Raw genomic sequence first — 23,363 nt, 5'->3', positions numbered from 1 at the left:
TTTAAATAGGCCGTTTGGCGCCAAGCGCCATTACGCACTTGCGTATGCGCGAGCGCATTGGCGCACGCACATTTCGGACTGCGTTCGCCCGTGATTGGGCGCACATGCGTATTCGCGCCAATGCGTGAATTCGCTGGTTGGCCAAGATATTGGTAGTACCCTGACAGAAAGCTGCTTGCTGTGGGGGCACTCAACAGGAGGGAGGGGCTAGAAGCTCTAGCCAGGAACCCGAGAAGAGGAGGATCTGGGCTGCCCTGTGCAAAACAATTACACAGCGCAGGTAAGTATAACATGTTTGTTATTTTAAATGATAAAAAAAACAAGACTTTACAATCACTTTAAGGATTTAGGCTCGGTTTCCACTAGTGCGGCTACGAAGTCGTGCTACTTCTAGCACGACTTCGTAGCGAAAGTAAACTGCGGCTTCGGTGAGACGTGTCCCTCATATATAGAGGGAAGTCGCGCTCAAAAGTAGTACACGATTTACTTTTGAAGTCGCGGCAACTGAAGCCGCGGCAGTGGAAACGGTCCCCATTGAAAACAATGGGTTTTGACTTGCTGTGCGACTTGACATGTGTCAAGTCGCACCGCAAGTCGCACTAGTGGAAACCGGGATTTAGAGAAAATATGTAAAGAAGAATGAACCAAAATCCCTCCTGAGATGTGTGCAAAACCTGGTAACCTACTAAAAGAAACGTCTTACCTCTGTGCTTGCCAACAAAGGTTTCTCCACCAAGTACTAAGTCATGTTTTGCTTGGGGTTTAAATACTTATTTTACTCACTGTACTGTAACTCAATTTATTTGTATAACATTTGTTTCATGTTTTTTTTTATCTGGATTTTTGGTTGATATTCTGCCTCTATCATTTAAAATACACCTATGATAAAAATTATACGACCCTTCATTTCTTTGTAAGGGGGCAAACTTACAAAATCTGCAGGAGGTCAAATAATATTCTCTCTCTCCCTCCCCTCCTTCTCTCCCCCCATCCCCCTCTCCCCTCCCCCCCCCCATATAAAATAAAAAAGGCCGAAAATGTTAAAAATTATATTTTCTACTTTGTTATAAAACATATCCAATAATATCACATTTCTTCATAAATTTAGGCCAAAATGTATCCTGCTACATGTCTTTGGTAAAAAATAAATAAAGAAAACCCCCAAAAAGTGTATATTAATTGGTTTCTGTAAAAGCTTTTAGAGTCTACAAACTATGGTATATTTGAAAACTGATCATCCTGATGTACTGATAGCCTATCATTTCTTGAGGCTATTAAAATGCCAGGACCATACATATACAGTACCTCCCAAATTGCCCTTTTTTGGAAAGTAGACAGTCCAAAGTATTTAGTAAGAGGCATGGCGAGTTTTTTGAAGTTGTAATATTTTGTCACATTTTTTTGTAAAACGAATACATTTTTTATTTTCATACCAGTGCAGTGCACCATCATCAAATGACTGGCGTGGCGGCGACCAGGGATACTGACTGGTGCAGTATTAAAAAATATAATAATGTTTTATTAATTTAAACATTTTTACTATTTCTTTTTACATACTTCCATCAGAGTAGTTCAGTGTCACCATTCATGAACAGATTGCTTATGGTTGTGATCTGTGATTGGCTACATCCACTCAGTAGCCAGGTACTATGTGATTGCTGTGGGCTAATCATAGATCACAACCATAAGTAAGCTGTTTGGCAATCACAGATCACAACCATAAGCAAGCTGTTTGCCAATCACAGATCACAGCCATAATCAAGCTGTTCATGAATGGAAATCTATGACATGACAGTTTTTTTACATTATTATCATGTGATCATTATGATTGGTCATAGCGATTACATGATACCCCTGCTCCGATGGACACAGTGGTCACAGGAGTGCGTGGCTGCACACCCAGGGGATGTGCTAATACACCTGTGCAGCTCCCGACGTACAGGTACGTGATTGTACCTGAACATGCCGCTCAGTCAACAAGTGGTAAAATAAAACTTTTTTCAACAGTTTTGAAAGCTGTTCTTATAAATATCGAAATAACTCACCCAATAGGAATAATGCTGAGAAATCCCAGGGCGCCAAATACGATAAAACAGAATCCACTGTACCAATCTAAAGTAGCTTGATAAAGTTTGTTGAATCCAGCTGAAGTGCTCACTGCTACAATTTCTATTGCAAGCTGAAGTGCCACAAACACTTTACCTAAAATAAATGTCAAAAAAAGTTACAGTCATCCCTTTTTTGACTGTCAGTGAAGTCTGTTTTACAGAGTGAGGATTCTGAAAAGAGCATGGGGAAAATTTGTACAAATCATACATTTTATTATAAATCAAGAATGTGATGACAGTAAAATATATCCTTATTCTTAAAAAAAAAAAAAACCCATATACATCCACTACTTAAAGTGTTTGTTACCCCAGCATTTCATGTTCCGGATATGCGCCTGCTGTACCATGTACTTGTATGAGAAAGTATCCTGTTCTCTTTGTATGGTTTCCTTTATGTGAAATCCCTGGTTTTCCTGCCAGTCCCTCTGCTTTCCTATTATACACTGACCACACTAAGCTGGAGAGCACAGCGTGGTCAGTTCTCTAACTATAGTTAATGTGTATCAGCGCTGCTCAATAAATTAATAATAAATAGTAAATATGTGCAAAATTATATCTAGTGACACAAAGTGCTTCCAAAAATTATATAAATCACTCTATAAGAATAAATAAATATAAATACAATATATATATATATATATATATATATATATATATATATATATATTGTGAGGGATTAGCTCGGTGGCGGGTGTGGATGACCCCTTGGGGGGTGCGTTTTCCCAGAGAGGTAGCCGACAAGTGCTTGCAAACAAACAGTGTGGTTTATTAAATGGTGTTTTCTTCACCAGGCTGTATGCAGCAAAACATCCAAAATAAAATAAAACAGAAAATAAATCCTTGCCTCTGTGGGCGGCTACCTTCTCACAACTGGAACCTGCCTAAGTGTCTGTCTCCAACCTACCGTCGGGCAGACTTCCTTGTCCTACAGCGGACACTCAATAGTCCTTTTATAATAGCTTCACAGGGCAACACAGTCCTTTTGTTTCTTTCACATCAACAGTTCGTCTTCTCACCTTTGAGACGTATTCACCCTTGGTTACCGTCCCGGGCACACATCACTCCGGGGGGTCTTCTCCCAGGCCCACACATCCTGTCGGGAGGCACACGCTGACTGTCCTCCTGCTCCCAGCCCACATGGCTTCAGGATGCAGCTTCTGGAGGCAGCAAACAATAGGAATTTCTCTGAACAAATTATAGAGCCTTAACTCCCTCATTCTGAACAGGTGAAGGCCTTTCAACTTCCTGCTGGCTAGCTCTGTAGCCAACACCCTAAATTAATTAATGGACTTTCTAAATCAGGTGGAAATGTATCTCCTTCCTGTGACTACATTCCCAGATTTAGCTGACTTCCTGTTACATACCCCCCCCTCTTGTTTCAACCCTAGGGTTGGGACACAGATTTCCAGGCACGCATGTGTCAAGCACTGCTGACTCACTGATAAGCCTCCTATTATCCTCAAGCTTCCGGATGAAACTGTTTTGTCATCTTCATTGACGGATTTCTCATAAATGCCACACAGTTTGTCTCTCATCTCATATACACATTCTTCAACTGCATTTTTGGCATCATTTTGCTCCTTCTCGTTTCTGTCATCTTCATTGACAGCTTTCTCATAAATGTCAGACAGCTTGTCCCTCATAACCGTCTGTCCAATCCACCATGGAGGACCGTGATCCATAGGCAACTCAATTGGGCTAGTCTTAATGTCTTCAACATTCTTAAGACGCCTCTCTCTGCAATCCATAAATGTTTTCCACAAAACTTTGAGAACCTTTGCTTCACTAAGCTTTGTTCCAAGTAGGGACTCTTGACATCCCTCTGTGACTTGAGTTGCCTCTCCATACAGCTGTACACAATCATTGACTTTTTGTTGTAAAAGGGAATGATCTTCCTTCTTGAGCTTTGCTTGCTCTAAGATGCTGTGCAGAGGATTTTCCAATTGAGACAACAGGCTGTCACACATTTCTTCAAAGTGACCCCTGTTCCTTTTCCCAGAGATATCAATATCATTCACCAAACATTTCATATTCATAGGCAGATCTGAAGCATTTGCACTCATCAACTTCTTAAACTTTTCGCCCTCCTGAGCGAGTCGCAGTAAAGGCCTACTATTTGATTTGATATTGAGTTTATATTTCTTGCCAAACTCTTCACAGAAGAAGCCAACCAGAACATCATCAACTTTCCTTCCACCAACATAGGGGTCAAAGGCAACAACACAGTTGAACCCAGCGATCTGGGTGGTATCCATTATAGACCTCCTCTCTGCATCGGTGAAGAAGCATGGAACTGCAACACATTCTTTTACAGGTTTCTTAAATGCACTTTCTGCTGAACTATTTGACCGCTCAAGGTCACCTAGTTCTTTTTCTCTATCTGAATTCCACATGGAATGCATCTCAAGATCACGATCAAACTTCTGCCACCCGTCTTTCACCAGTTCCATTTTGGAAACACTCCCTGAAAGGCACTTATTCATTTGCTTCACGTTTTCACCAACAGCCTTAGTTTTCTCCACTAGGTTTTCAGCCTGAACTGAGAAAACATCACATTTCTTACACAGCTCCTTTGTTTGCTGAAGTTTTTGAAGGAACGGTTTATTCCACAGGGGTGATTCAAGCCACATGTCATCACATTTCTGAGGCTCACTCAGGACAGACCCCAAAACTCTGATCCTTTTAAGAACTGCATCAGGCACACTATCCCCTCTTTGGGACAGATCCTCTGTTGCCTGGAATTCCTCTTCCAGTTCCTGCAACGGAATCTTCATCTCTTCTACTTGCTGTTCTAAGGCTCGCTTAGACTTTTCTAGCTCCTGAACGCTTTTCACAACATCATCCTTGGAGCTGACCAATTCTTCAATTTCTGTACGCAGCTGTTTGTTAACACTTTCTAGTTCAGCCTTACACTCTAGAGCTTCCTCCAAAGAGCGAGCCAAGAACAGGGCTTTGCTCTCGTTATCACGCACCTCCGTTTCTGCACGGGCGCGTTCTTCTGCATATTTTGCAGACACAGTCTTCTCTTCACCAAGCATCTGATCAAACTTCTTTTTCACATCTTCAACACACTGTAATGAACCAACGCTTTCTTCCATGCGTTTTTTCATATCCGCTATCTGAGCTTGCAATGTTGCGACTTGCTCTGATAGGTTTTTCTTTGCTTCTGCCTCCTCTTTTAATTGTTCCAGGAAGCCATTTTTCTCATCTTCCATTTGTTTGAGCTTTGTGCTAGAACTCAGCCTTTGACACCTCTCTTCCTGTAAGAGTTCCTGCGTGTCTTGCAGCTGGGATTCCAAGATAGAAAAATCTTCCGCAATTTCTCTAGATTTGCTGTCTGCTTGAGAAAGCCGATTTGTGACACTGTCCAACTCAACCTGCAATCGGTTTGCCTTCTCTAACAGCTTAGCACACAATCGGTCACCTTCTGACACCTTGACTTGCGATTCCAGAAGCTGTGCCTCTACTTTTTCCCTCTTATGTTCACAATCTCCTTTTCCCTGCATAAGAGCCTTCACCTCATTGGCTAGTTTCTGGGAATGAGACTGTAATTCTGCCACACAGGCTTCTTTCTCCTTTAACTGCTGCTGGAAACGTTGGGCTTCACCTTTCCAACTTTCACAGTCTGCACGTAATTCATCTACCACATTGCTCAAAGTGGTGAGCTCATACACAGTACTCAGTAATTTAGCCTCTCTTTCAATTTTCTCGTTGTCGCTGAGAGACAATGTCGTTTTCAGAGCGACATTCTGTTCCTGCGACTCCTGCAGGTCTATTTTTGTAACTTCCAAACACTGAAGACTTTTTTCCAGCTGATTACGCAACTCCAACATTTCACACATGCTTTGCTTCTGCAAAGTCTGAATTTCCCTTTCCTTTTCCATGAGGATGGTATCTTTCTCCATTATAGTCTCTCTGCGTTTTTGCAACTCGACCAAAAGAAGAGCAGTGGATTCTTCCCACTGTGACACATGAGACTTGAGTAGTTCATTTGTTTCCTGCAAGTTTCTATGCTCCATTTTAAGCAATTCCAAGGCTTGTTCCTTTTCTTCCATTTTCCGTTGCAAGGCATCCAACTCAGCCCTGCACACATACTCGGTTTCCTCCAAACCGATGGCCTCCATTGGCTGCTGGCGTCTCTGTTTCCAGCCTGCCATGCTCTCTTGATGAGCCTTTTGTTGAGCTGCAAAGCTCTGCTGAAAATCCGCATTTGCCTGCTGTTGAGCTGCATTTGCTTGCTGTTGAGCTGCATTTGATATAATCAGATGTTTCAACATCTCCTCCATTTTGAGTTTACTTTTCATCTGAGCACACTGCGTCTCCATAGCAGTTTCATCAGTGTTGCTAGGGACAACAACCTTCCTCTTTAGTAGACTCTCTTTAGGCATGGATGGGGCTGGTTCAGACGGCAACATCCCCTCCATCCATAGAATCCGGTCTCTCATTTCATCTATCTTTGCATTCTTCAGGCGTTTTGAACGCCCCATCTTCAATAACTCCACAAACAAATTTTTCACAGTCCAGCAAAAATTTTTCAGACCACTGTCTCTTTAACACATGTAGTTTTTCTCTCTCTCTTGCAAGATCTCTTTTCCTGCACACACAGTTTGTGCAGTCACTTGCACCAGACACAACAAAGTTCATCAAATAATTTTGAGACCGCTGTCTCTTTAAAACACTTTTTTTTTTCTGTCAGGATCTTCTCTCCTGCACACATAGATTGTGCAATCTCATGCACCAGATAAAGTTCATCAAACATTTGCACTTCCTTGCAGGGATCTCTGCTTATGCCCACTGCATACCTCCACCATATGTGAGGGATTAGCTCGGTGGCGGGTGTGGATGACCCCTTGGGGGGTGCGTTTTCCCAGAGAGGTAGCCGACAAGTGCTTGCAAACAAACAGTGTGGTTTATTAAATGGTGTTTTCTTCACCAGGCTGTATGCAGCAAAACATCCAAAATAAAATAAAACAGAAAATAAATCCTTGCCTCTGTGGGCGGCTACCTTCTCACAACTGGAACCTGCCTAAGTGTCTGTCTCCAACCTACCGTCGGGCAGACTTCCTTGTCCTACAGCGGACACTCAATAGTCCTTTTATAATAGCTTCACAGGGCAACACAGTCCTTTTGTTTCTTTCACATCAACAGTTCGTCTTCTCACCTTTGAGACGTATTCACCCTTGGTTACCGTCCCGGGCACACATCACTCCGGGGGGTCTTCTCCCAGGCCCACACATCCTGTCGGGAGGCACACGCTGACTGTCCTCCTGCTCCCAGCCCACATGGCTTCAGGATGCAGCTTCTGGAGGCAGCAAACAATAGGAATTTCTCTGAACAAATTATAGAGCCTTAACTCCCTCATTCTGAACAGGTGAAGGCCTTTCAACTTCCTGCTGGCTAGCTCTGTAGCCAACACCCTAAATTAATTAATGGACTTTCTAAATCAGGTGGAAATGTATCTCCTTCCTGTGACTACATTCCCAGATTTAGCTGACTTCCTGTTACAATATATATATATATATATATATATATATATATATATATATATATATAATGAATATTAGAATGGATCAAAGTGCCTCGTGAATCACAAAGGTGTTATAACTTAATGTGCAAATTGCAATATATGTACATCATATACACATTCCATATAAATGTATTAAATTCAAAAAATTATTAAAATTAAATTATGTAATCTTTCCATTAATGTGAAAACAAAAACCAATCTGTTTAATATAGAGTGTCCAGTGCTCAGTGCAAAATTAATCCTCTTTACTACAAAGTGCTCAGTGCTTGTAAGATGACACACTTTGCTGACAGAAGACAGCCAAAAGTGCTCAGTGCTTGTTGTTGTGTCCGGGTGCTCCCCTCTCAGTCCCCTACTCACCAGACAAATAGGGGATATAAGCCTTGTTTACAATCCTTTCCTCAATTGCCTGGATGGCGAGTAAGTACCGGGCACACAGCAACGCTCACCGCTGTTTTCTTATGGTGCAGAACTTTCAGCAGCCTCCAACAGACTATAACAGCCAAATATCGAACTCCCCATGTGGAATCTAAAACCCCAAACCGAGCACCCGGACACAACAACAAGCACTGAGCACTTTTGGCTGTCTTCTGTCAGCAAAGTGTGTCATCTTACAAGCACTGAGCACTTTGTAGTAAAGAGGATTAATTTTGCACTGAGCTCCTCCCGACGCTGACGAGCAGGAGAGGGGCGGTGAGATTCCGGGCATTGCTGTCAGTGATTTTTGTTCTGAGTGCCTTATCCTTGTGTATTTATGTGAGTGTATAGAGTGAGGGACAGGGGGGGGGGGGGGTTTACCAATAAAAGAGTGTTGGACTACTACCCTATGAGCCCTTTTATATTTTTTATATGCTCACTACGTATTCTCTGGATGAACTGGTATATGGAGTTTGCTTTTTACCTATGATTCCGATTGGGGAGATATCGGTGCCTAAGGAGCTTGGAGTTGTCCATACCTGGTTCTGTCTTGAGGAGATTGAAAGGCTCTCTGGAGCAGGTATGGTAAATTTGGTGTTATCCCTTTCACTCTCTCATACTAGTCACTGGAAGTTCAACATGGCACCTCAGGGCAAAGAACTCTCTGAGGATCTGAAAAAAATAATTGTTGCTCTACATAAAGATGGCCTAGGCTATAAGAATAATGCCAAGACCCTGAAACTGAGCTGCAGCACAGTGGCCAAAACCATACAGTGGTTTAACAGGACAGGTTCCACTCAGAACAGGCCTAGCCATGGTCGTCAAAAGAAGTTGAGTGCACATGCTCAGCATCATATCCAGAGACTGTCTTTGGGAAATAGACGTATGAGTGCTGCCAGCATTGCTGCAGAGGTTGAAGGGGGGGGGGGGGGGGGTCAGCCTGTTAGTGCTCAGACCATACGCCGCACACTGCATCAAATTGGTCTACTTGGCTGTCATCCAAGAAGGAAGCCTCTTTTAAAGATGATGCACAAGAAAGCCCGCAAACAGTTTGCTGAAGACAAGCAGACTAAGGACATGGTTTACTGGAACCATGTCCTGTGGTCTGATGAGACCAAGATAAACTTATTTGGTACAGATAGTGTCAAGTGTGTGTGGCGGCAACCAGGTGAGGAGTACAAAGACAAGTGTGTCTTGCCTATAGTCAAGCATGGTGGTGGGAATGTCATGGCCTGGGGCTGCATGAGTGCTGCCGACACTGGGGAGCTACAGTTCATTGAGGAATCCATGAATGTCAAGATGTACTGTGACCTACTGAAGCAGTGCATGATCCCCTCCCTTCGGAGACTGGGCCACAGGGCAGTATTCCAACATGATAACGACCCCAACACACCTCCAAGGCGACTACTGCCTTGCTAAAGAAGCGGAGGTTAAAGGTGATGGACTGGCCAAGCATGTCTCCAGACCTTAACCCTATTGAGCATCTGTGGGGCATCCTCAAATGGAAGGTGGAGGAGCACAAGGTCTCTAACATCCACCAGCTCCATAATGTTGTCATGGAGGAGTGGAAGAGGACTCCCGTGGCAACTTTTGAAGCTCTTGTGAACTCCATGCCCAAGAGGGTTAAGGCAGTGCTGGAATATAATGGTGGCCACACAAAATGTTGACACTGGGCCAAATTTTGACATTTCCACTTAGGGGTGTACCCACTTTTGTTGCCAGCGGTTTAGACATTAATGGCTCTGTGTTGAGTTATTTTGAGGGGACAGCAAATTTACACTGTTATACAAGCTGTAGAATAGACACACTACTTTACATTGTAGCAAAGTGTCATTTCTTCAGTGTTGTCACATGAAAAGATATAATAAAATATTTACAAATTTGTGAGATACTGCAGCTACTATTAAAGGTTTTTTTTTTAATCTTTTTTTTTCCTTAATGCAGAGAATTCCTTAAGGTACAAAACCTTTTACCTTTACAACCACTTTAAGAATACATACATAAATTTTTAACACCAGAGTTCAGTGTGACTTTAAGAAACACGGGGGGCGGGGGGGGGGGTGGACAAAGAGTGGTGCAAGCATAATGCTTGCACCAATCTTCTAATCATAAAAGATGGAGCAGATACTACTCCTAATTACCAGAAGAGACACAAACCTCATGGTTAATTATGGGTGATCAGTTCTCTGTTTTGCTGTGTCAATGGCAGACAGCACAGGGAACAGAAGAGCTCCAGCGGCATGCTCTGATCTTGCTTCTCATCCCCATCCCCCTGCCCAGCTCAGAGCGGCAGGGACGAGGTGGGTTTGGTAACCTCGCAGGCTCTGTTCCTGTAGTGTGATCATTTCACAGACAGAGAGGGATGTGAGCTGTCTCCTGTATGACTGTTCCAAGCTAGGGGAAACTGGCACATTCTCTCTGTTAATTGGGTGCAGACCTGTGCTAGTTGCTATTTCGATCGGAAAATAAAAAAAGGTCATGAGTGACACAGATAGACCTGAAACAGGTATTTCTGCTTAGTTAATGTGGAGTATGCCACTCCCACATATTGGCACAGGAAGCTTGTTTTCCGGACTGTGCTCTTTATCCATTTTAGGGCTTTGCTACACATCATTATATAAAAGTAAATCAGCTCTGCTCTGCCATGACTGATCCTGGGCTTTGGAAAGCATGCAGTGCTACAATCCTTTGTGACTATTGTGGGTCCTTATAATATATATAGCTTAGAAATCCTGTTTTAAAGGCCAATATCAGTCACAGGAAAGCTTAGGTCATTCTTGATTGAATTATTACCTATCTGTAATGATTAGCCTTATAGCAGACCTTCCTACCAGACATACCATCATTCTATCCCTCATTCCTCCTCCCTGTTACACATTTGCAAGTTGTTTTTTTTTTTTTTGGGAGGGGGAATTAAGTACCTTTTTCCAGGTACTCACTTCTACTTCCTCATCTAGGAGAGGATTTTGTAGACCTCGGTCTGCCTTCCCCCACCTGCAGCCTTCTGGGATATATGTCAAAGACATCCCAGGAGGCTTTAGGATAGTCTCTCCCAATTGGCAGATCTTGCACATGTGCAGATTTGTTTTTCATCAAGAAGTGACAGCTTCATGTCCCATTCCCCCCCCCCCCCCAGTCAGTGGATCTCACACATAAGCAGTGGGAAGCAGGTTGTGGATTATTACAAAGTGACAGCCAGCTCCCAAATCTGACCTACAGCATTCTGCATCGTATTTACTACTAAACATTTCCTGTTTGAATTCCAAATGTAATATTACATCTCACCATATGATGATCCTTGTATTTGTTTAGAGATCACTGATCTGATGGTTGGTGTAGGTATTTGTGAGAACATCATTACACTTCGAGCTTAAAAAAATAAAATATATGATTATTCACAGATGCAGGTTTGGAGAGAAAGGTATATATTAAAATAGATCTTAGTGGACCTATGTATCTGTAGGAACACCCTGCAGACAGTGGGTGAAATGCGTAGTCACAACTTTTTTGGAAACAGCAACATTCAAATGTAGTGAAGGCAACACTGTGTGCATAAACAGCTCAGAAGCAGGCTGAAATATTCAATATAATATAGAAATTTTAGTGTACATAAAAAGCAGCGCTAATTCCAATATAATAATACTATGTGATAAACATACATTTGTGTGAAGGTACAAAGAATCAGAAAAACAACAGGTACAAAATAAATGTAAAAAAATTAAATAAATAAATAAATAAATAAATATATATATATATATATATATATATATATATATTGTGACAGGAAGTCAGGTAAATCTGTGAATGTTGTCACAGACAGGAGCTACACTTCCACCTTGGTTAGACAAATCACCAATTACTATAGGGTGTCGGCTGCAGAGGTAGCCAGAACTGTCTAAGGAAGTTGAAAGGCCTTTCATCTGTTCGGAATGAGGAAGTTAAGGCCTCTATAATTTGTCCAAAGGAAGTCTATGGATTGCTGCCTCCTGTCGCCGTGTGGGCTGGGAGAGGAGGACATACGGATGTGTGCCTCCCGACGCTGAGGAAGCCTGGGAGAATGACTGCTGCCTCCTGTCGCCGTGTGGGCTGGGAGAGGAGGACAGACAGATGAGTGCCTCCCGACAAGCTGGTGAGCATGGGAGAAGACCCCCTGAAGTGATGTGTGCTAAGGAGGGTAACCAGTTGTGAAGACTACTCGAAGTGAGGTCTTGGATCGTCTCAAGGTGAGAAGAGAAACTATTTCTATGTGGAAAGAAATAAATGCACTGCTTGCTATGTGGAGAGACATGTTAAATGAACTGTGTTCAATGTGAAGAGTGTGAAGAGGAAAAGGGACATGTTCCATATGGAGAGAAAAACAAAGGGACAGCTTAAATGAACATGTGCTGTGGTGGATAGATAAAACATGGACTATTGAGAGTCTGCTGTATGACCAGCCAAGTGTGCCCAACAGTAGGTTGGGGACAGACTTCATTAGATAGGTTCCAGTGTGTGAGAAGGTAGCCGCCCACAGTGGCAAGGATTTATTTTGCTTTATTTTATTTTGGCTGTTTTGAGGCTTGCAATTGTGTGAAGTAAATTGCGTGAATAAATCAAAGTGTTGTTTGCAACCACTGCTTGGCTATCTCTCTGTGAAAACGCACCCCCAAAGGGGTCATCCACGCCTACCACCGAGCTAATCCTTCACAATATATATATATATATATATATATATATATATATATATATATTATATAAAAAGTGTCCATGAAGAATGTCCTGTTGATCAGAGTGTCCACTCAAGAGCAATCTACTCCCTGAACTGTGCATAAATTCCTTCCAATTCACTGTGCAGAGAAATCCACCACCGTGAGATATAGTCAAATGCATCTCTTAACAGATTTGTTGGACCATTAAATTATAAATGGACAGAGCATGGCCTGTCTGTAACATCATCAAGTGGTGGCGTGGGTCCATGCTGTCTGCAACCGAGCCATCAGCCTGCTACACAATTTTTTACCTGTGGATTGAACGATCCTCTTATTGTCATGTTGGAATTGTGATTTTAATAAATGATTTAAAGTTTTTACAAACTTCACTATGGGAGTTTGTATATTATTTCCTTATTGGTGATCTCAATGCTGTGAGCTGCCCATATGGTGTGGTGGAATTGTTCCTAATCCGGATACATTGAGCGCTCTATAACCATTTATAATTTAATGGTCCAACAAATCTGGTAAGAGGCACATTTGGCTATGTCTCACGGTGGTGGATTCTTTTTCAACAATGGATTGCAAGGCATTTATGCACAGTTCAGGGAGTGGATTGCTCTTGAGTGGAGACTTCGATCAATAAGACTTCCTACATAGACACTTTTTTATATCTTTTTACATTTATTTTGGACCTGTTTTTCTGATTGCTTGTACTTTCACGCAAATGTATGTTCTATCACATAATATTATATTGGAATTAGAGCTGCTTTTTATGTGCCCTACTGTATTTGTCTGACTGGTATCACGGTTCTAAGTGGCTGTTTTTTTCCTTCAATTTGACTTATTCAGAAATAATATATTTTATAGAATGTAGAATTTTTACTTAGCTATAAGCATACCTGGGAAATTTGTAAAACAGTGGGCCTGAGAATGAGGGTGAATGTGGGTGCAGAACCAATAGTGGCACGTGCCGCTTGCCTAGCCAAGACATGTTTAAGGGTTGTGTGGCTTTTTGAAAACTGGTTCTATTGTCTTGCAGTAAAATAGGAGGTGTAACAGTGAAGAAGAAGAAATACCCCTGCTTCAGTGGTGTGACTGGAAGGAAAAAATGCAGCTGCATTGGCATCAGTGAAAAAAAAAAATGTCTCTGCATTGATGTAAACTGGAGGAAAAAATGCCACAGTGAAACTGGTGTCAATCTGAGGAGGGCTGCTTTAGCGCATCTCAGTGGGATGAAACAGGAGGGCTGGAAGGCTGATGAAACCTCTTTGGCGTACACTGAACCCAAGGTCCCTGGCTGGCTCTAGGGGAGGGTATATGACTGAAAGGCTCTGAAGGACAGGATGGCTATGGCTTCAAGGGGAAGAGGGGAGCTCTGGGGCTGAGTTGCTACCCCTACGCTCTGTGTGCCCACAGTTCAGAGCACACAGGAGGCAGCTTCTCCTTCTCATCTCTGGTCATGTGATAAGTCCCATGACAGGAGAAGATAGTAATACAGGCAGGCTGCCCTCACTCACCAGCAGGTGCCCATACTGAGAATAAAGTCTGATCTCAGCAGATGCCCCTTCTCATTGTCTTTTACCCACAGTAGGCTATCACTGGAAGGAGAAGAGAGCAGAATCTTCCCTCCTGTAGCTATCATGACTCCTGTGACTTAAGTTACAGTGCCAGCTGCAGCTAGAGAGCAGAGAGCGAGAGAACTTAATTTAGCAAATATTTTAATAAATATTGCTGAACATTACAATATATTCTACCTACCAATATAGTACATAAAGGTCCAGCGCACAAAGGCCATTATTAGAAGTCCAGAGCTGAATGAGATTATTCCAATGACAATCATTGCCAGGTCTCCCATACATTGGCTCAGAATAAAAACTCCTAGAAAGCTGGTGATGTAGGTCATGTAAGCTGCAGCATTACCATACCCAACATCAACAGGACCCCAACTCAGTGGTGCTTTCAGGACAAAAACATTGATCACATCATCAGCAGCAGTGAAAGAAATATTAAAGAGGACTGCACTAGTGAACATAGTTACAAGGATAAGTTTGGATGGAGACACATATGTAGATTCCTCCACTGAGTGCGCCTGTATTGTAGTATTATCAGCGTCTATCAACGATGCTCTGGTCTCAGGGCAATGATCTTCTTCAGGTACCCGCAGAATAAACAAACTATATAGAAAACAGAAGGCATAGCAGCCAGTGCTACAACACACAAGGATAGTCCCTTCACGATTTGCAACATTTAAATGAACAAATATGTGTCCAGAAACTAAACTTCCCATAAATCCAGCCAAGCCATACACCATTTCAATGATGATGAGTCGATGAGAGCGTCTCCTCTCTGAAGAGCATAGGGAGGCCCAGGCCATAACCCCAGCCCAGTAGGTTGTGAACCAGCCAGTTAAACCATTTAGAGCAGCAGAGCCGAACATCACTTCTATAGGCCAATCCCAAAGTATGATGAACAGCAAAAAAACCCTTGATAGAAGATATCCTAGCAGTGGTACGCAAATAGTCACTTTCCTGCTGGTTTTGTCTCCAATTTTTGCCAAGATATAAGCAGACAGTAAAGGGGTTAGTCCCATAATTACATTGTAAATTATATAAAAGTTTGAGATGGCTTTCTGCAACACATCATCAGTACTAGAGTTGGTAGAAACCTGTTGGTTGTTGATGGTCTTGTTATAGTGATTTCTTACTACCATAAGAAGAGCAGTGTCATAAAAAGAGCTGCCAATCTGTGTCCCAGCAACCACAGGTTCAATCCAGGTCCTTGCTCTGTCCATTGTACCGGAAAAAATTGCATATATCAAATAATCACTTTGAAGTATTCCTGTGTGTCAGTATGAAAGTTGTCACTGAGCCTATTGCGCTGTAAAGAATATTTGTGTTATTTTTGACATTTTCAAATTGTCATAACTAAAACATATTTTACAGAAAGACATACCGAGGAATTCAATAAAGTTACAATGACCATTTTCTGACAGTAGTCTCCTCAAAAATTACCTGCACCATATTCAAACATTTGCTCCTGTTTCGCTAACATTACTAACACATGTAGCAAATTCAGATCATTCTGAATAAAATACTGCAACTTTAATAACCTGCCGCCACTATGGCAGCAACAAATTCTTAAGTGGAAGGCAAGTAGGGGCAGACTGGCAACTTTCAGCCCAGGGGGCAAGTACAAACCAGAGGCCCATGGTGCAGAGACTCAGCCCCCCTTCCACTCTCCCTCTTTCCATCCTCCTCCTGACCCCCATTCCAGGCTGAAGCTCCGCTCCAGGTACTCTCTACTCACTGGCTGAATCCGGGTTCCCGACCTGGCCAGCAGGGGGCGGTTGGGGGTAGCTGGGAAAGCTCGGTTGGGGCTTGCCGGGTAGGAGAGTCTCCAGTGGGGCATGAAACTGGCCTCTGCTCAGACACAGTTCACACCACCCATGCTGGGGAAGGAGGCCTGAGCTCTGTCCTTGTCTTCAACCTGCACTCAGTAGGTCAGTGGCAGGGACTTTTTACTTATCTTCACCAGCAATCCTTTAGACATGTCTGTGGCAGAAGCAGTGCAGCCTTTTTATAGGGTATCAGAGCAGCCCAGGGGGCAATTGCCCCCCTGCCCCCTGACCCAGTCCTCCCCTGAAGGCGAGTCAAACCCTGACTAGGCCTAAATCTTCTTCCTATCCCCCCCCCCCCCCACCTATCAGGCAGAAACACATTCTACTAGACCTTATGACTGATAGATTTACATAGGCTGTGATAAGTAGCTCCAAACATATCATTGCTTTACTGCAACAAAATGATCAGAAATCACAAGGAATATTCACGGCTAGATAATCTTCTAAAGTTTTTTAGGCTTGGTTAACACTTTGAGCCGCATTTGATTTGCACAGAAACCGCACTGCATTCCTGCTCAAATCACATGTGTTTCAGTGTGGTGCAATTTCAGCTGATTCATTTTGAATGGACTCAAATAGCACCAAAGATGCGCATGCAGCAATTTTGAAACCGAACTGCAACCGGATCGCATGTTTTTTTGTACCGTGTGATCTGTGTTTGCGACCTGCATTTGGGGTGTCTTTAAGATTGTGTGACTTCAATGTGGTGTGGGAAATGAGCATGGATCATCCACTGCATTAGTGTGACCCTAGCCTTAGGGTTACCATTTTGCAGTCATTCATACCGCATACACTACAAATTAACTTCCCAGCATTTTAAAGTCCTGAACGTAATATAATGATTATCTAGAGTAAATTTTAGTTTCTAAAAGTAAAACACCTGATCTCTAGTTCGAAAAACAAATTAAAATGAATGCAGTCATGCCAAAACATTAATAAAAACAACAAAAAAGAAACAGTCATACAAATATCTAAAATCTGATTTAAACATCTGAATTCAGTATTGGCCTTAAGGAATAAGCAAATTTAAATGCCACATCTGATACTGTGAGCTGCAAGGAATACAAAGGTTTATACTCACTCTCATGTGCTCAGAAAATAGCCAGAACACAAGCAGACACTGCTCTGCACTAGTTCTGAAATGCCATTCTTGGTGATTTGAAATTGCTGATTGCAACAGACTCTGCACTGTTTTACTTCCCGAATTCTAGTTGGAAAAAAAAAAAACTAGCTGGATTCAAGGGAAATCCCTCCTCCTGGTGTCATCTACGCAGAAGATTGTATTAAGGCATAGAAGGAAGGGAAGCATTACATTTACTTGTTGCTTCACACTGCACTTCCTATCCATAAACCCTGAGGTACTCCTTGCTGTACTTCATACTTTAGGATTAATTAGCAGCAGTTTTGCCAGGAGGTCACAGCCTCTTATTATGTCCAGTACTTATTTTTTGTGCAAAATGCTGCAAAATTTTAGCCGGTTATCAGGAATCTCTAAATTTAATGTAGCACCCTCCTAGGTAGGTGCTAGTGAGAAAAGTATAGTTTTGTGCTCTGTCTGCTTACCAGAAGAACTGCAAGTAAATCTATATTGTTCTCTGCCTACCAGAGAGCAGGATCTGTTAGTAAGGTATGATCATTGTGCTCAGAGTGCAATTCATTCTGTCTAGAGAGTGTTTCACACTGGTCCAATAGGGAGGCATGTTGGACAGTGGGAGGAAACCTGACGAATGGGTACATGCAGGGCCATCTTACCAAATGGGCACGCTGGTAAGTTGCCTGGGGCCCCACTTGCCCAGGGGGCCCCACCTGCCCAGTGACCCAGCCAAGCATTAGTCCCGATTCCCGCGTGCATCCCTCCACGGAACTTAGCAGGTGGCAAGTGCCTGTCGGCCCTGCGCTGCTGTCAGGTCACTTGGGCCATGGAGGGGGAGCCCAAAACTGCAGGAATGCCTGTCTGCCTCCACGGGAACAGGCACACACAGGACCGTCGAGTCTGACTCCCATCAGTGTATGTGTTCACCAGACCCAGTCGCCGAACTTGGAAGCTGTCATTAGCCTGGCACTGCTGTACCAATAAATATAGCCTTATCGATAATTTACATTTTAATTTTCGTGGGTGATTGTGTAGGAAGGGCCCCAGTGCACTGCATTGCCTGGGACCCTTTAGTGCTCTTAAGATGGCACTGGGTACATGGGCTTTTGATACAGTCCTGACGATTGGCAGAGGGAAGGTCGCCTTGGTGCATGTTGGGATACTGTATAAAAGCCAGGAGCACAGGTGCTTGAGGTCCTTCATTAGGGAGCAGAGTCCTGGAGGGAGGGGGCGGCTGCCTTCTCCTCCGTAGAGGTGCCATGCGGCCTCAGGGGGTCGTCCTGAGGGCCGGAAGAGTAGCCGTGAGGAGCTGAAACCAGACATCCAGGGAAGCTGACTGAGAGGGGAGACACTGGAGGATCTGTCTCTGCAGTACCGTGAGTACAGAAACTCGTATCAAGGGGCCTGTCCTGAGGGAGGCCACCCCTGCTCCTAGCATAGTCAGTGGACGGGTGTCAGTGGGAAAAGGATGCTAGTGAGAGTGTCCTGAAGATAGATTATCGTCCATCAAGTCATCTTGTTAATAAGCAAAGAGAGCAAGAGACTTAAAGAGGTTGTAAACTCGTTTGAGTTTTTTTTTTTTTTTTTTACACCCTGCAAAAGAAAGACATAATGAGCTAGTATGCATTGCATATTAGCTCATTATGCAATACTTACCTCAGAACGAGCCCCCGCCGTGCCGCTCACTCACCTCTATGACGGGCGACATGTCTAGTCGCCCGTCTTCCGGGATCGCGGCATCCGGCCATCTGATTGGCCGGAGCCGCGGTGACGTCACTCCCGCGCACGCGCGCTAGAGCCGACAGTCACGGCACGGGGCTCTGAAGGAACGGCACGATCGGCCGTTCCTTCAGAGCGCATGCGCCAGTGACGTCACTGGCGACATGTAAGGTAAATATCTCCTAAACGGTACATGTTTAGGAGATATTTACAGTACCTATAGGTAAGCCTTATCATAGGCTTACCTATAGGTACAAGTTGTAGAGGAGGGTTTACTTCCTCTTTAATCCCATCCACACTAGTGGCAGTGTGGATTACCAGCCTGGCTGTTCCATATTTCCAAGTGAAGTTCTGAAGATAGAAGTCCTCAAACAATGTAAATGGTTCAATTGGAGTATCCCACTATCCCCTTCTCCTATCCCAAATTATCAATAAACAACAAAAAAAATGTAGCACTGCCCCCTTGAGGACTGCTGAATTCTTCACCTTTTTGTTTCCCTCTGGGTTACTGTTAACAACTGCATGCACAAATGTAACACTTTACTTTCCAGCTCAGCCAATGAACAGTCGAGAGGTTTTGGTTGTTTTTGTTGTTTTATTATAAATAGGGATGGAGAAGGGAAGAGTGGGGTCCTCTGGAACTATTCACAATTCTGAGGAGTTCTAACTGAAGATGCAGCCAGGCTGAGAATTATCACCTTGCCACTAGATTAATTGTAGATACTGAGTCTCTGAAAAAAAGACTTGGTCGCACACTATCTTCAGAGTACTCGCCTAGCACCCATTTTCACACGACCAGCTGACACCCATCCCCTGACTACTCTACTCCGGAGTGGCCCCCTTCCTGGTCAGGCCCTTAGACACGATCCCCTGTACTCACAATACTGTTTTTCCAGGTTCTCCAGTGTCTCAACCCCTCTAGTCAGCTCTCCTGGATCTCTGGGTTCAGCTCCTTCCTTCTGGCTCACCAGGCTGACTGCCTGTGACCATACACCAATTGCTGCAGAAGAGGAGGCAGCCGCCACCCTCCTTCCGGGACTCTGCTCACCAGCCAAAGACCCCAAACACATGTGCTCCTGGCTTTTATACTACACCCCACAATGCACTGAGACAACCAATCTGTGCCAATCACTGAGGCTGTATCAAAGCCTGTGTACCCATTGGTCAGGTTTTCTCCACTGTCCATTATGCCTCCCTATTGGACCAGCGTGAAACACTCCCCTAGACCAGATAAATCACACACTGAGCACCATGAGCAGACCTAACTCACAGATCCTGCTCTTCTGTTAAGCAGAAAGCAATATAGAATTTGCCTGCTGCTCCTCTGACAGGCAGACAGAGCCAAAACTATACTCACCATGGCGGTATTCTCCATCCGGGGGGGCATCATTCCTGTGGACTGGAGCGAGACTTTGCCGTGAGATACCCGGCTGTATTCATTTTGGAGCCATTGTGCCATTCTTGGCATCCCGACCTCGGGATCTCTCCTGTAAGGCTTTACATTGTATGCCCTCTATCAGCATTATAGCGCCTGGTTTTGCGGAGATCATTTTTGGGCTTCCCCAAAAATACCACTATACAGCTCTGGAAACAGTAGGGCGTGTATAGGCAGCACACTCCAGTCTCAGAGAGAAACCCCCTCGTTATTTGCTACACCTATAAGGTTTACTCTATCTACCTTGTACCTACTCATCACCTGATTTTCACTCAGATTGTTCATGTATCACTAGCTCCAGAGGAAGCTTACAGTGATAAGTGAAACATGTAGGGCAACCTGGATACACTCAACGTCTGTTCATCAATATCGCATAGACGGATTTCAGGGGCGGTTCTATACTTCCTCCAGCAACCATCTTTTGAACATATCAAATATGTGATGTATTCTATCGCTATTGTCATTTGATATTCATATACATTACTTTATGTGTGACCATTTTTGCACATGTATTTGAGGCTGTACGCCTTGTTTTTTAAGATTATATGTTTGTTCCTTTCCCCTTTGGCTTTCTGTTTAAAATATACAATTTTAATTACTAGTGCCAATAAAGTCCAATTCTTTTTTCCTTTACAAATTCAAACTCTGAGGGATGTGGCATATATTTCCTGCGCCTAGGCGTCCTGCGGCCTGGTAGCGCAATACGCAATCTATTGAAATTATACTCACTCTCTAGCACCTACCTAGGAGGGTGCTACACAAACAACACCCCTAGACTGTTCATTCATGTGTCGAGCCATTGGGAACAAGGAGGGAACAGAGACTTGCTCTAGTAAATGTTTGCTGGTAACCAGGGGAGCCTGTCAAGACAATACTCAGCAACCCCTGCGGGGACAGTGCTACATTAAGAAAATTGTATAAAAGTTTTTCCTGGTGCCAACCTGGTTGCATAACTAAGATAGAGCTCCACCTCTAACCACTCCCTTAGGATCAGTGAATAGCATAAAAGAGAGATGGAAAATGCAAGTTTTCTCCTTTTTTTTCCCCTCATACCTCATGCACCAGTGAAGAGAAGCAGCAATGTGCTTACCTCTGCCTAGGGCAAGTTCCATCTGGCTTCAGCCTATCTCAGATGCACCCCCAGGTCTAGGGCTGCTAAAAATGCTAAACAAGCTCCTTCATATTTTTTGGGATACTGCAGTGTTTTTTCACTTGAAATGAAATCTGCTTATATGAGAAGTGGCTTCAAAGTCTCAGGGCATTGGGTGGCCACCTTTCCTAAGCTATCTAGCTTTTCTTTTGATTTCCCACAGGTAAGCCCATGCACAGAAGCCCTTTAATTCTTTCTTTCCCTCCAGTCGTGGTGTATAGTATACTGCATTATTACATACATAAAACAAATTATATATACAGTATATATAATAAAAAATATTGAAAAGAATATTCGTGTTCACTCCTGCACAACCTCTATATGCACATTTAACCTTTTATTTTACTCCCTATTTTTTTTTTTTTTTATAGGTCGCTGAATGCATTGACATGTGTTCCCACACCGTAAGATAAAGTGATTCAACATTTAGTGCTGAAAATATCCTTTAATTTATGTTTACTTAACTTAAAATGAAATAATACTCTTGTGATTACCAATAATGGTGATATCACCTCAGGGAAAAGCTCAAATGAACTTGGATGTAGAGAGCTTTACATGCAAGTGTGCTGCCTTTAATAAAAGGTATGTTCTCTTGCTATTAGCTCCAGTGCCCTATTTTCTACTTTATCTTGAAACTCTGTACATTGCTATTGTCTTTGTTTATGGCTTCTTTTCCTTTTATTAATCCTTTTCTGCCTACCCTGTTAACTATTTTTCTGGCTGGCTGCCTCATTCTCAACAGTTTGGTAAGCGTAAAAAAAAAAAAAAAAGGCTTCTGATGCTTTGACTCTTAAACCCTACTATACACGCTCTAAAAGGTTTACGAGATCTGCAAAATGTAGTATGCAGCCAGATGAGTACTTTCTCTGAAGCTTATAGGCATCCATCCAGCAACCATTTACGCTTGAGGAAAAGAAGTCCAGGAAGGGGCATAGCTCTTCTTTGTGTCCGGAGTATGCCTTTCAGCCAAGGGTTAAATTGCTGGGCCTGAAAAGAAGCCTCTATGTCTATTGAATTAGTCGGTATAGACTGGGAACATTTTGTGTTTGAGATGGAGCAGGAGAGTCTACAGGTAGCATCCCTCCTCAAGCAGGTATTGAAAGGCTCCATCTCAGATTTTTGCTCAGCTGTCCTGAAGCAGGATCCCTCTCAAGCTCTTTGCCAAGAGCTACAACAGGTGGAAGAGGGAGGGGGTAGCATAGTGGCTTAGTGGTTAGCCTTGAAGTACTTGGGGTTTGCATGTTCTCCTTTAAGGTATCAGTGTTAGGTGCTGGAGGCCAATGGAGACAGGGCTTCCCTTGCAGCTAAGTTCCAGATTCCCCTGGAGGTGAGACAGGAGGAGTCAGGTCCAAAATAGCACAGGTCTCCTGCAGAGTTGCTTGCAGAAAAGGGATGCAGGGCTACTGCAGGCAGGTGGCACCTGTGAGGTGTAGCAGGTAACTAGGGTCGCTGAGACAGAAGGAGACGATTCAAGCCAAGGTTCAGTGCCAGGTGGGTAGCAGAGGAGACAAGGTCAAGTGGAAGCTGAAGTCAGGACGGGTAGCAGGCAGAGGAGATCCATTAAACAAGCCGAGGTCAAAGTCAGGGAGCGAGCTGGAGACAGATCTATAACAAGCCGAGTCAGTAACTAGGAATCACAGGAAACAGGAAACACGGGAACAGCTGAAGATCAAACAGCACTTTAGACAAGGACTGGCTCCCTTATAAAGGCCCAGGTGAGGTGCTGGCGGAGATGCTGGATCCTAGAGCCCTTCATCTGCTCTGACGGATGCTGGGTCCTAGAGTCCTCCTGCTATTGGTGCCCTGACAGAAGGTCAGCCAGGCCT

The 23,363-nt window shown here is 43.5% G+C and overlaps 1 protein-coding gene across 1 annotated transcript in view; it reads right to left on the bottom strand.

Moving 5' to 3' along the window:
- LOC309546722 (uncharacterized protein) overlaps window positions 1–23,363 on the bottom strand; it is a gene marked incomplete at its 3' end in the record, with an annotated part of 73,926 nt that overhangs the window by 10,818 nt on the left and 39,745 nt on the right. The window contains exons 5-8 of the mRNA XM_082246424.1: window positions 15,755–15,796; window positions 14,502–15,581; window positions 11,338–11,421; window positions 2,046–2,202 (exon numbers count right to left, since the gene is read on the bottom strand). Of these exons, the coding sequence (XP_082102550.1) occupies window positions 2,046–2,202; window positions 11,338–11,421; window positions 14,502–15,581; window positions 15,755–15,796 (1,363 nt within the window). The remainder of the gene's footprint in view (window positions 1–2,045; window positions 2,203–11,337; window positions 11,422–14,501; window positions 15,582–15,754; window positions 15,797–23,363) is intronic.

This window comes from Pelophylax lessonae, assembly GCF_965119305.1.
Source record: "Pelophylax lessonae genome assembly, chromosome: 1".
Taxonomy (NCBI): domain Eukaryota; kingdom Metazoa; phylum Chordata; class Amphibia; order Anura; family Ranidae; genus Pelophylax; species Pelophylax lessonae.
This window is presented reverse-complemented; position numbering and strand designations above follow the sequence as displayed.